This window comes from Giraffa tippelskirchi, chromosome 4, assembly GCF_054371585.1.
Source record: "Giraffa tippelskirchi isolate mGirTip1 chromosome 4, T2T-mGirTip1v1.2.pri, whole genome shotgun sequence".
In the NCBI taxonomy this organism is placed as follows: Eukaryota; Metazoa; Chordata; class Mammalia; order Artiodactyla; family Giraffidae; genus Giraffa; species Giraffa tippelskirchi.
Window position 1 is genome coordinate 58,343,882 of NC_137278.1, and position 13,458 is coordinate 58,357,339.

Genomic DNA, 13,458 nt, shown 5'->3' on the forward strand with positions numbered 1-13,458 from the left:
CTGAAACATGGCGCCTGCTTTTCCACAGCCTTGTCATTCATTCACTTTGCCCTCACCTTCCCACCCCGTGAGCACCTTCTGGAGTCCTTCCTAGTCTCCAGTGTCTGCTGTCCCCACAAGCCTTCCTTGTCCTGTGCAAATGTAACCTGGCTGTGACCGTTAGTCCACGTGGGTCCCCAAAGTCTTTTTATTTCTGTTGAACGTTTGTATTTTGCTTTACATCATCACATTATCCAAAGATTATCCTTAATTTCAGTCTGTGTTCTTAAAGGTCAGGAACTTACTCTGTCATGATTCCTGGAACACTTAAAGGCTTTATATGTAATATGTGCCTTGTACAGTCTTTGCAGGACTGGGTAAATAGTTTCCAGGAAGTTACTGGTGGTGACACATCATAAAGGCAAGTCAAGGTGCATTGTTAGAGAACACCTGCTCTTGTTTACTGAGTGATGTAGTCAGTGTGTGTGGATTTAGCTTCATGGCGGTAGTCGTTGCTCTTGGGGCCTTCTAGCTGCAGTCACACAGCCCCACGTGTTACTTGTTCTGTCAAGGACCAGGTTGTGGTCTCTGTCAGATGCTCTGTATTTGCTTCACGACGGCTGCAGCCGGGTTGGCCTGCTTCTGTGGTTGGTCCTGTGATCTGGAAAGTGCATCCACTTACTCCCGTTTGATACTGGCTTCCTCTTTACCTCTGTTACATAAAAGTGTTTTGTTTTGATCACATTTCAGTCTCTTCCTTTATTGAACTTTGTCCTACAAGACAATTAGTGTCACAAAATCAGACCAGGTGATTGGAAACACAGCACATCTTTTGAGGTATTTCTTATTGTAAAGTCTTTAGCTTTTAGATACGCAGTAAGTATCTGCCTTTATTTCAGAGATGCATGCTAAAATACTTACAGACAAGTGGGTTTCAGGGGTGGGGGGTACCTGTGCGGCACAGGAGTTGGATCAGCAGGTGAGTCTGGGTTGCAGTAAAGGGCAGGACGCATGTGTTCTCTGCTTCGCGGACCCTTTGGTCTCTGTCCTGTCCCTCCTGCACTAAAGCAGCTGTAAGCAGCGTGCAAGCAGCCTGTTCCCAGAAGCAGGCAGCACCCACGGTGCATGCAGGCCTGACACCTCGCTTGGTGGGATGAGATCGGCCTGTGTTGGTGGTCGTTAAAGATGGTCATGGGTACAGTGGGATTTACTATATTATTGTCACTAGTGTCATATATGTTTAAAGTAGTTTGTAATAAAAAGCTAAGACGGGTTCCTTTCAGAGATAGGCTAATACAAAGAAAAGATTCTTGTTCGGTTACTTATATCCACTCATAAAACTCTCCTGAAAACTTGTTCTCTTTCTCACTAGCTTCGCTGCAGGCTGTGGTACAGCAGTATGAGGAAAAGAATACCAAGATCAAACAGCTACTTGTGAAAACCAAGAAAGAACTGGCAGATTTGAGGCAAGCGGTATGCGCATTCCTGACTTCTATCTTTGAATACAAGTATTTATGAATAGCGTCATTATTTAATTTAACCAGGTTTCTTGTTCTGCAGGAGACTGATCACTTAATGCTTCAGGCGTCTTTAAAGGGTGAACTGGAGGCCAGCCAGCAGCAAGTAGAAGTCTATAAAGTAAGATTCTTTTTACTGTTAAAGGCTTTCAGAAATTTCCATGTAGAAGTAAGCTGCCACATGGGGGGTTTTATACACACACACACAAAATACATGTTTGTGCACACACATTTCTTCCCCTTAAATATCCTTCATCAGCCAGCATTTTGAGAAAGTAGAAGCAATAATTTATTTCTGTATCCATTATGTTTATGTATAACAGCTTGAAGTATGTAATTAAACATTGAACTGTAACGTGTTCTGAAATTTTTTATGATTAATTATTTGATTGATTTAAGGAAAACCAAATTAATTTATTGAGAAAGTATCCTACTCATGTTGGCTCCACTCTTTGAATAATCATAAGTTAAAATTCCTACTCTTATGTCTTTTACACATAGTCCCCTCTCAAATCCCAACTTGACGTTTAAAGGAAGTCTGTTTAACTAGCAATGATCTGGTTCCCTCGCTCCTTACTGAAAGCCTCTGCCCCCAGATTCAGCTGGCAGAAGTGACAGCAGAGAAGCACAAAGCCCACGAGCACCTGAAGGCATCAGCGGACCAGCACCAGCGCACACTGGGTGCCTACCAGCAGCGGGTATCAGCCCTGCAGGAGGAGTGCCGCGAGGCCAGGGTGCGTCCTCGGGTTGTAGGGTGGGGGTAGTCTCCCAGCAGTTAGACCCCTCTACCTGAACCCAGCCCAGCCAACCCAGACCCTTACTAGCACAACTTGTTTCTGTTAAAAGGAAAGACAGAGGTACACATTGTTTCCATTTTAACCTTGTTTTGCAGTTTCTGTGTGTAAGTAAATTTTTAAAAAATTTTTTCATTAGAAAGGTTAGAGTTCTCTCAAGGGCTAAATGACTATGAAGTCATATTCTGATAGAATCACCACTTTCTTCAATGTACAGAACAGACCCCTGCAGTTGACTTGTTACAGGCATGGCTCTTTCTGAGCGTCCTAGGCAGTAGGGCTGAGAGGTCACAGGGCACTTCAGGAAACCCAGGACCTAGAATTACACTTTACCCACTCTTTTCTGAAAACCAAAGTGCAAGTACCCTCACCTCTTTGAATTAATTTTTCATGTATTTATAAAAACAGGAAATATCGTAAGTGAAAATTGTTCTAAATAGTTCTGTTATAAAAATATGGGCAGTAATCTACCAGGATGAAAACAGGTAGAAATATACCTCCTTTCAGACAGATATGTCATTCAAAGACCTTAAAAAAGTGTAAGGCCAACAGAAGCACACTATTTAGGGAAAGTTCATTGAGGGACTAAGGAGTGTCAGAGGCATTACTCATCTTCAGAGAAAGGTTTTCATCTTCATTCACAATATGAGAGAAAACAGGAGGACCACATGACCTAGAAAAGGAAGTGGTCAGACTTCTCTCTCTCTGAACCATTACAGGCAGAACAAGCTGCGGTCACCTCTGAATTTGAGAGCTACAAGGTCCGAGTCCACAACGTTTTAAAACATCAGAAAAATAAGTCTGTGTCTCAGACTGAGGCTGAGGGGGCCAAACAAGAAAGGTGAGGTCTTCAGGATGGGGAGCACCCACGAGGGTGGGAACTCCTACTTCCATTGCCTTTGGACAGTGAGGTTTACATGTAACCACTAGTTACCACCATTGTTTCAATAATATGCTCTTTAATACTTCTTTAAAATTAGCATACAGATCGCTCTTGTGAATTATTCAAAAATGTACTAGGAATGAGAGCTTGCTGTGGCATTCTACAGCATCTGTACTTTGCTTTTATCTGGGAGAGGCCTGGTGTTCAGAACAGTTTTACATCTGGGTCTTAACTATTTTCAGTAGGAGTAAATATCCTGCAGAGTTTTGTGTATTTATGTATTACTTTTTTTTGAACTTTTTATTTTGTATTAGGGTATAACTGATCAACAGTGTTGTGATTAGTTTCAGCTGAACAGCAAAGGGACTCAGCCATACAGACATATATCCATTCTTCCCCAAACCCCACCTCCCATCCAGGCTGCCACATAACATTGAGCAGAGTTCCCTGTGCTGTACAGTAGGACCTTGTTGATTATCCATTTTAAATATAACAGTGTGTACATGTCCATCCCAAACTCCCTGGCAGCCATAAGTTTGTTTTCTAACTCTGTGAGTCTCTTTGTTTCATAAGTAAGTTCATTTGTATTATTTCCTTTTAGATTCCACATATAAGGGATGTCATACAATATTTCTCCCTCTTTATCTGATTTATTTCACTCAGTATGACCCTCACTGGGTCCATCCATGTTGCTGCAAATGGCATTATTTCATTCTTTTTAATGGTAGAGTGATGTTCCATTGTATATATGTACCACATCTTCTTTATCCATCCCTCTGTTGATGGACATTTAGATTGCTTCCATGTGGCTATTGTAAACAGTAGTGCAGTGAAGATTGGTGTGAGTGTATCCTGTCGAATAATGTTTTTCTCTGGATATATGTCCAGGAGTGGGATTGCAGGGTCATATGGTAGCTCTATTTTTAGCTTTTTAAGGAACCTCCATACTGTTTGATATAGCTCAGATGGTAAAGAATCTGCCTGCAATGCAGGAGACCCAGGTTCAATCCCTGGGTCAGGAAGATCTTCTGGAGAAGGTAATGATAGTCCACTCCAGTATTCTTGCCTGGAGAATCCCATGGACAAAGGAGCCTGGCGGGCCACAGTCCATGGCGTCAAAAAGAGTCGGTCGTGACTGAGCGACTAACACTACCATACTGTTCTCCATAGTGGCTGTACCAATTTGCAGTCCCACCAGTAGTCCAGGGGGGTTCCCTTCTTTCCACCCCCTCTCCAGCATTTGCTGTTTGTGGATTTTTTGATGATAGCCTTTTTGGCTGGTGTGAGGTGCTATCTCATTGTAGTTTTGATTTTGCATTTCTCTAATAATTAGAGATATTGAACATCTTTTCATGTGCCTCTTGGCCATCTGTATGTCGTCTTTGGAGAAATGTCTCTAGGTTTTCTGCCCATTTTTTGAATGGGTTGTTTGTTTTGATGCTGTTAAGCAGCATGAGCTTTTTGTAAATTTTGGAGACTAAATCCCTTATCAGTTACATCATTTGCAAATATTTTCTCCCAATCTGTGGATTGTCTTTTCATTTTGTTTATTGTTTCCTTTGCTTTGCAAAAGCTTTTGAGTAGGTCCTATTTGTTTATTTTTGTTTTTATTTCCATTATTATGGGATGTGGATTGAAAAAGATGTTGCTGTGATTTATCTCGAGTGTTTTGCCTATGTTTCCTCTAGGAGTTTTTTAGTCCAGTCTCTGTTTTAGGTATTTAATCCATTTTGAGCTTATTTTTGTGTATGAAGTTAAAGAATGATCTAATTTTATTTTTTTTACATGTGACTGTCCAGTTTTCCCAGCAACATTTGTTGAAGAGACTCTTTCCAACATTGTATAATCTTGCCTCTTTTGTCATAGATTAATTGACCATAGGTGCGTGGACTTATTTCTGGTTTTTCTGTCTGTTCCTGTTGGTCTCTATTTCTGTCTTTGTGCCAGTACCATACTGTTTTGATGACTATAGGTTTATAGTATAGGCTGAAGTCAGGGGGCCTGATTCCTCCAGTTCCATTTTTTTTTTTCTCCTCAGGGTTGCTTTGGCTATTCAGGATCATTTCTGTCGTTTGAGATTTTTTGTTCTAGTTTTGTGAAAAAAGCCATTGGTAATTTGATAGGGATTTCATTGAATCTGTAGATTGTCTTGGGCAGTATAGTCATTTTCACAATATTGAGTCTTCCAGTCCATGAACATGGTATATCTATTCATCGTTTATTTCTTCTTCGGTTTTTTTCATCAGCATCTTATAGTCACTAGAGTACAGGTTTTCTGTCTCCTGAGGTAGGTTTATTCCTAGGTATTTTATTCGTTTTGATGCAATGGTAAATGGAATTGTTGCTTGAATTTCTGTTTCTCATCTTTCATTGTTACTGTATTGAAATACAGCAGATTTCTGTGTATTAATTTTGTAATCTTATGGTTGTGTTGCTTTTTAATTATTTAGTAAATAGATACCTCTAGGCTAAAAACTGATGAGATGTTTTTTCTATGAATTGCTCGTCTTAAAAGCTGAAGTTGAATACTGACACATTTAATATAAAAATACCACATTTGCAAGAGTCAGCTTTGATTATGACAGTTATGAGTTAAAATTATTTTAATGTAAATGTTTTAAGTTTCTTCTACTTTCTTATATATTAAATACTTTTTAAAAAAAGAAATAGTGTATTACACCAATTGTGGCAGAAATAGTTTGTAACTTTTTCTCCAAAGACTTTCCTTCACTCTAAGGTGGTGTAGCAAGCTGTTCTCAGAATGGTTAGCTTAGAACTGTATGATTTCTGTTTTTTTCCCCCAACTAATGTCATAGTCCTATAACATAAAATAGACTGTTTTGACGCGCTGCATGGTCTACTCCATTTGAATGTGAAATTTGTAAATTCAGACTTTTGTAAATGTGTAGTGTCTGACATTTAAAGTCTGACTATAGTGTTTTGTTTCACACTTAACTCTGTTCTCCAAATTCCTCAGATTTTATTTTCTTTAGAATCATCCATAATAATGGCAAGAGTATGGTATTAAAAGATTAAATGATTAAAGTAAAATTTATTTGAAATCACAAAATCGGGTTTACATCTTTCAAAACCCATTTTTTAAACTATTTGTTTTTCAGAGAGCATCTAGAAATGCTGATTGACCAACTGAAGCTCAAGTTACAAGACACCCAGAACAGCTTACAGATGAGTGCCTCCGAGCTGCAGGCCCTGCAGTGTGAACACTACGCCCTTCTGGAGAGGCACAACAGGGTGCTGCAGGAGGCCGTGGGCAAGGAGGCCGAGCTCCGCGAGAAGTAAGCTGGGCACCGGCACGTGGGCAGCGAGTGCGCTTGCTGGTGCTCAGGCTGGGCACCCTTTGGGAGGGTGCGGGCTGATGTTAGGAGTAGGGTGTCCACATGTTGGTGGCTGCTTCTGCCTCAGCACCCCCTGCTGCTGTGTCTGTACTTGGCTTTACCTGCTTGCCCACCATTCTGTCCATTGTGCCCTCATGGCCTTGCATTGGAGGCCGGTGCTTCTCCTTCTCTCTAGAGGAGAACATTCTGGCAGCTGCTGACAGAGCCCTTTCTTTGGAAACAAGAATTTACAGCAAGCCCTCACTGTAGGGCAGGCCGAGTTTACTAGAAGCACAACATGTTTGGGAGCACACAGGCAGAGCTGTGCTCCCTGCCGAGGGCGTGGGCATCCTTGCCGACAGGGACGGAATTGCCCAGGGGTGGAATTGCTTATGTAGACGCCATCTTCCAGTCTTTGTCTTCCTCCGGCCGCTTGTCTTGCTTCATTTCCCATCCTCTGACCTGACCCAGGGCCCTCCCGATATGCTCACGCATCCTTTAGCTGAGGTGGAGTCCAGTGCGGGGGTCTTGAAGGTAGACAACACTTATTACAGGATTGCACCCCGCCCCGCCCCACACTTCCGAATCCCGAGAAATGTCTGCACATGTGCAGTGAAGGGATGTCTCCTCACCTGGAGAATAGCAGGCATGTCACCTTCTCCTTCACTCCAGCAGAGCTTCATTTCCCTCTGCGCTTGCCATTAACCCTTCGCTTGAAACATCAGGGCAGACAGCTTCCAGTTGGCTCATCCAGGGCCCCCTCTGCCTCCTGCCTGAGTCCCCCAGGAGCACGTCTGGTCCCCATCTTGGCCAAACCAATGTGGGGTGGACGCTTATGTGGCATGGTCTCTCCCCAGACTGTGCTCCATGCAGTCGGAGAACTCTGCCTTGAAGGCTGAGCACGTGCAGACTGTCGATCAGCTCACAGCCCAGCACGAGGCCCTATGCAGCGGCTTCCGGGAACAGGTGCGGCAGCTGCAAGAGGAGCACCGGAGGACGGTGGAGACACTGCAGCAGCAGCTGCGCCGGCTAGAGGCCCAGCTTCTGCAGCCCCACAGCGAGCCGGCCACGCGGAGTACGTATTTGCGATGGGGACACGTGCACAGAGTGCGTACATGCAGGGGGGATGTGCACGTGGAGTGTGTACGTGCAATAGGGACATATACGGAGTGCGTACATGGCGATGGGGGTGTGCTGTCTAGCCACCTCCCCCCCCCCCACACACATGGTGACAAGACTGTGGGTGTTGTGGTCAGCGACATGGCGTCTGCTCGCTGAGTGGAGACTTGAACGCTGAACCGCCTGCTGCTCTTGCAGCAGCCTCAGCCCCCCCACAGGGTACTGACTTCAGGTAGTTGGGTTTTCCTTTTTGATTCAAACACGCGGTCTCAAGTCCCCATGTACAAATACAATGTCCACTGCATCCATTTAGTGTTCTTCAGCGCTTCTTCAGAAACATTTTTTTACTCAGAAATTCTAGAGAGTGCTAAAATTGTAGGATTGTTGGGTCAAACACAGCATCTTCCCTTCCAAGTTTCTAATTAGTGGAACTTTTGTTCAGCCACACACACGAATTCATTCTGCTTCCTGGAAGTGATGAGAGCCCATCAGCCAGGACGAGGCCACATCTCAGTGCAGAGTATCAGCTTCATATTTAGTACTGATCCCTTATCAGCAGGATGTTGGCCGCGATGGGTCGCTTCTCAGGACCAAAACCAGCTTCCAGACAATGTAATGTAAACCAAGAACTATCAGAAGTGACTAACCAGGGAACACTGGAGTCAGGAGTCAGCAGTGGAACAAGCAGTGAGCAAACGGTCAGAGACCCGGGCAGGCGCTTCTGCAGAGGGAACTGAAGCGACCTAAGTGTGAGGTGAGGTTGACAGGCCTGGCCGGAACTCTGGGCCACAACAGGCTCTGACCCTTTGGACTAGGCCGTGTAATTGCTACGACCTTGAGCTTTCTTGGGATTCATAAAGGAGCTCCTTCGAAGTGTTTTATGACTCTCCTGGTTGTACACTGGGCTAGTGGCCAGCGAGCATGGAGCCCAGCCTGGGCAGTGGGATGGGTCAACCCACACTGGATTCAGGACTCTTCCTGCCTGCACGCTGACGATGGAGTGGGTGATGGCCTGAACCCTCAGGGTGTAGTGGGAGGCCAATGGTCAGCGAGCTTAGAGCTGCCCTTAGCAAGGGTGTGGTGTTCCAGGGTTTGCAATGCTGGAAACACCCATCCTCTGTGACAGGCAGTCTGGTTGGAGGGTTTCTCTAGCAGCCAGGGCTCTGCATTGTGCTGTCCAATGGTTTACCCTAACTCAAGCAGCAAGTGCTGCCTCTGGTGAGTGGACTTTATGGTTAGAGTTCAGTAACTGGCTGGTTAGGGTGGTCTTAGAAGTTTCCTCTTTCTGCATCTTTCCTTGTCTTTCAGTTATTCAGGTTCCCTGCCATGACACTGGTCATCCTGAGCCATGTTATCTTTGCTTGAGTGTCTCTGCTGGTGCTGAGTCCATGAGTCTGAGCATCTCCCACTTACTGTTTAAAAATCCTATAACAGGCCCAGCTTCTTCTCAGCAACCTTTGAGAAGCCTTCGAGAGAGGAGAAGCGCAGACCTCCCGTTCCTGGATGTGCAGGTCACAGCCCGGGAGGAGGGGGAGGGGATGGAGACCACGGACCTGGAGAGGGGCTCTCCCACCAGCACCCCCGCACGGTCCCTGGAGCAGCTGCTCAGTTCTCCCGAAGCCCGGCTCGGTGCGCACCTTTGTCTGATTCTGTCAGCCTGTCTAATGAACAGCACTCTCATTTATAAGTGCTCTCTTGAGCTGCTAAGTCGCTTCAGTCGTGTCCAACTCTGTTGCGACCCCATAGACGGCAGCCCACCAGGCTCTGCCGTCCCTGGGATTCTTCAGGCAAGAACACTGGAGTGGGTTGCCATCTCTTGAGCTACTCTCATAAAAAATGTTTTCAGTATTCTCCTGTTTTACAAATGGAAAATTTGGCCACGGTCAGATTTGGCTTTCTGTTTTTTGCTTGTTGACTTTGAGCCTGTTCCCTGGTGTATTAAATTTAAGTAATAATGCCCCCCTCACCTTCTATGAAATCCTCATGGGAGACTACTAAAATTACGGTCTCCCAGTAACTGCTGGTATTTCGTCCTCTATGAGCAAAGTGACACTAGCTCCCAAGATGTGAATAGATGAAGGAGGATGAGCTGGTACTGACCTGGTGGCCTCACAGCTTCTAGGCCAGCAGCCTGCTCCACAGCAGAGTCTGTCTTCCTGTGTCATGTGCAGCCTTGTAACTGGGGTGTTGGGGTGGATCTGCAGAGCCAAGTGGCTGTACTGGGGTATTTTCTTGCTGATCTGTTAAAATTTTCACTTGTGACCCCTCATTTTGGAAATTAACGTTGGATGATTACTTGCAGAGCCGCCTGCATGGCACAGTGAATTCACCAAAGAAGAGTTGGTTCAGAAGCTCAATTCTACCACCAAGAGTGCTGACCACTTAAATGGCCTGCTTCGGGAAACGGAAGCCACCAACGCCATCCTCATGGAGCAGATTAAGGTAGGGGGACACTGCCTCCAGGAAGCCCTCCACACTAGCTCATGCGTCCTCGCCACACCTTTGTTGTCATTTTAAGGGCATTTCGGGGGAAGACAAGGAGACATGGTGTCCATCTTTTGTGTTAACCTCTTTCCCTCCGCTTCTCTGGCACCAGCTTCTGAAGAGCGAAGTCAGGCGGCTAGAGCGGAACCAGGAGCGGGAGAAGTCGGCAGCCAACCTGGAGTACCTGAAGAACGTGCTGCTGCAGTTCATCCTACTGAAGCCGGGCAGTGAGCGGGCACGGCTGCTGCCCGTGGTGGACACCATCCTTCAGCTCAGCCCTGAGGAGAAGACCCGGCTGGCGGCCGCTGCCCAAGGTGGGCAGGGCACCAGACGGGGTTGTGCTGTGGACCAGTATGTCCTGTGCCTGGTAGGAAACGCTGGCTCTGCTTCCTGGGAACAGTACCATGTGTGCATCACTTCCACGTAGAAGGGAGCACACAGTGTCCAGTGTGATCTCCAGTTCCTTGAAACTGGGCTTCTGACCCTAGTTTGGGTTCTCCCCATGAATTTGGTTTCCTTCTGTGCCATGCTGTGTGTCATGTGTCAGACATCCTCGCTCTGACCCTCAGAGAGGAAGACAGTGGGCACTGTAGGCCTAAGGACAGGCAGGTGTGCAGCATAGAGAGTAACCTTCTGTTTCGCTCCACAGGTGAGGAGGAGAGCGGGTCCCGCTCCTCAGGCTGGGCATCCTACCTGCACAGCTGGTCTGGACTCCGGTAGACTGATGGGAGAGCGCTGTTTATGAACCAAATAGCCTTTTTGGCAAAAAAGGCTCATGTATGTCACTGTTCTCGTTTGATCCAAAACCATGTGTATGTAATTCACATCTCCGTGTGTGTATCCGTGCATGTGTCAGATGAATTGAAGAGGCGCAGCCCGTGGTGAACATCCAGCAGTTGGAGTGTGGACACACCCGTGGCCCTGAGACTCTGTGCCCTCTCTGTCACCTCCAGACCAGGAGCAATGCCCTGCCCTCCTCTGGACTTTCAGGCTGCCTGGGTCAGGGCTGTCCTGTGAATTCTGAAGTTTATCTAAATTTTGGTACCATACCAGCTAGATTTAGACTTTTAAAAGAATGTTGTAAGACCATTTATAACAAGATGAGACTGGCAGGTCGATTGTTACCATTGCCAAATTGTTACAGAAAACTTGTGAGTTAGAATGTGAAGGAAGACGCTTTCCTGGTAAAGCTGACGTGTTTATGAAGGAACGTCAAGTAAATGTGCTGCAGTCCACGCCCAAGTCTAAGTTAACATGTGACTGTTTCCTTATTTCCTTTAAAACTCCTGGGTCTGGGGGCGACAGGGCCCCAGTCCACCTGCTGGACGTTCACCACGGGCTGAGCCTCTTCAATTCATCTGACACATGCAATGTGTGGACACACACACGGTTTTGGACCAAACAATGAGCTGTTCTGTTTTCTTCAGAGTATGTTATCTCAAACTAGTTCTGTGGTCACAAGCCCTGGTTACCATGTTCCCAGGTGGAGTGTTCCTGGGGGGTCTGCCCATATTCCTGTTGTGCTTCAGCAACTTCTACACCGGAGTCTGTCTGGGGAATTTGCTCAGTCTCTCCAGACAAACTTTCCAGTACCCTGGCTGTGTCACTCGGTGTCCTGTCCAGAGGCAAGCTGGTCCCGGCACACCTGTTGCCCGTGTGCTGTGAGGGGCCCCAGGGTATAGCTCCTGGTGGTGGTGGTGATAACTTGGCTTGATGCCTCTGAATGTTCTGTGGACTGCATCAAAAACGTGTTCTTAAATCGTCAATGTGAGAACTCTATTTTTAATATTTATTTGTTAAAAGTCACCTCACAATATGCTCTGTGAAGTTCTTTCAGCTTCTAGTCCCCCCTGTGATCTTTGGTCTCGGCTGGTGAACTGACTTGGTACTGCGGTTATGGGAACATTGGTTTCCAGTTAACTTTAACTGAAATTTGCTGCTGACATGTTGAGTTTGTTCTTGAACAAATAATCTCGATATCTGACTTTCCTCTTATTTCAGAAGAACAGGCCTAACTAGTGAATGTATTAATGAAAATGCATCTATTTCAGAGCTGACTGCTAAGAATTTAGTTTTTTTACTTGATAAATGTGAATATGAGTATGCCAGAAGCATACAAGGTAACTGTTATGATATTTAAATAAATCTCACTTTCTCTCCAAGTCCAGGCTATCAACCTGTTTTGAAATACGGGCTCTACCTATGGACATCATAACAAAAATGCCTTGTATGATCAGAAATTACTACTTTGATTACAGAAGGGATCCCCCTCCCTGGTTTCCACAATGAGAGGAAGTGTAGTGATTATTTTAGTATTTCTATTAAATGTGTTGGGCTGTATGTCACATTGTTAACACCTACTCTTCTGTTATGTTAGCCTTGGCCTCCTAAGGGTCTTGAGTTGGTTTATGAAATGGATTTTGGGTTTCTTCTCTGCCGTCTTGACCAGTCAGGACCTTAGACACCCCCCCCCCCCCACCCCCGGTGCTTGGCTCAGGGGGCCTCAGGTTGCCTTCTGGGTCCTGTGCATCTGTGTGTCTGACACCCGCCTTCTGGCTGAAGCTGAAGGCCACCTGGCCCTTCCATGGGTGCTTCTCAAGTTCTGCCCTCTGTGGTGTGAGGGTTTCCCATACTATGAGCTCTGCTTACATTCCAGACAGTGTACATGAAGGCTTACGTTCCTTTAAACAGAAATGAACCACTCACCAGCAGAGCAGGGGTCCTGTACCCCACGGTAGCTAATGACGAGAGCGAGAGGTCCCATGGAGACATGGCTTTGGTGTTCAGTGAACAGAGCACATGAAAATACCCGCATGTGGTTAGTAGGAACTTGGCAGTGGCATTTGGTACAAGACTTTTGTTTCCTGTCTGGAAATCAGCTATGGCAGGTCTTCCCCAGTGGCTCAGTGGTAAAGAACCTGCCTGCCAGTGCAAGAGGTGCGAGTTCGATCCCTGGGTCGGGAAGATCCTCTGGAGAAGAAAATGGCAATGCACTCCAGTATTCTTGCCTGGGAAATCCTATGGACAGAGGAGCTTGGTGGGCTACAGTCAAGTGAAAGTCACTCAGTCATGTCTGACTCTTTGCGACCCCATGGACTGTATAGACCATGGAATTCTCCAGCCAAGGATACTGGAGTTGATAGCCGTTCCCTTCTCCAGGGGATCTTCCTAACCCAGGGATCGAACCCAGTCTCCTGCATTGTGCGCAGATTCTTTGCCAGCTGAGCCACCAGGGAAGCCCAAGAACACTGGAGTGGGTATCCTATCCCATCTCCAGCAGATCTTCCCGACCCAGGAATTGGACTGGGGTCTTGTGCGTTGCAGGCAGATTCTTTACCAGCTGAGCT

At 46.1% G+C, this 13,458-nt stretch overlaps 1 protein-coding gene across 3 annotated transcripts in view; it reads left to right on the forward strand.

The window, feature by feature from the left end:
• Positions 1–12,273, forward strand: part of GCC2 (GRIP and coiled-coil domain containing 2) — a 35,140-nt gene extending 22,867 nt beyond the window's left edge. The window contains exons 14-24 of one of the 3 annotated variants that reach the window (XR_014082776.1): positions 1,352–1,452; positions 1,540–1,617; positions 2,093–2,230; positions 3,010–3,131; positions 6,293–6,469; positions 7,366–7,583; positions 9,062–9,256; positions 9,930–10,069; positions 10,224–10,425; positions 10,761–10,927; positions 11,456–12,273. Coding sequence is in view for 1 of the 3 variants with exons in the window: in XM_081592949.1 (XP_081449075.1) it covers positions 1,352–1,452; positions 1,540–1,617; positions 2,093–2,230; positions 3,010–3,131; positions 6,293–6,469; positions 7,366–7,583; positions 9,062–9,256; positions 9,930–10,069; positions 10,224–10,425; positions 10,761–10,831 (1,442 nt within the window). In the remaining 2 variants the exon portion in view is untranslated. Of the gene's footprint in view, positions 1–1,351; positions 1,453–1,539; positions 1,618–2,092; positions 2,231–3,009; positions 3,132–6,292; positions 6,470–7,365; positions 7,584–8,183; positions 8,382–9,061; positions 9,257–9,929; positions 10,070–10,223; positions 10,426–10,760; positions 11,360–11,455 lie in introns of those variants that run through there. The other 2 variants (XR_014082777.1, XM_081592949.1) reach the window with 2 other exon arrangements.
• Positions 12,274–13,458: the final 1,185 nt, after the last annotated feature.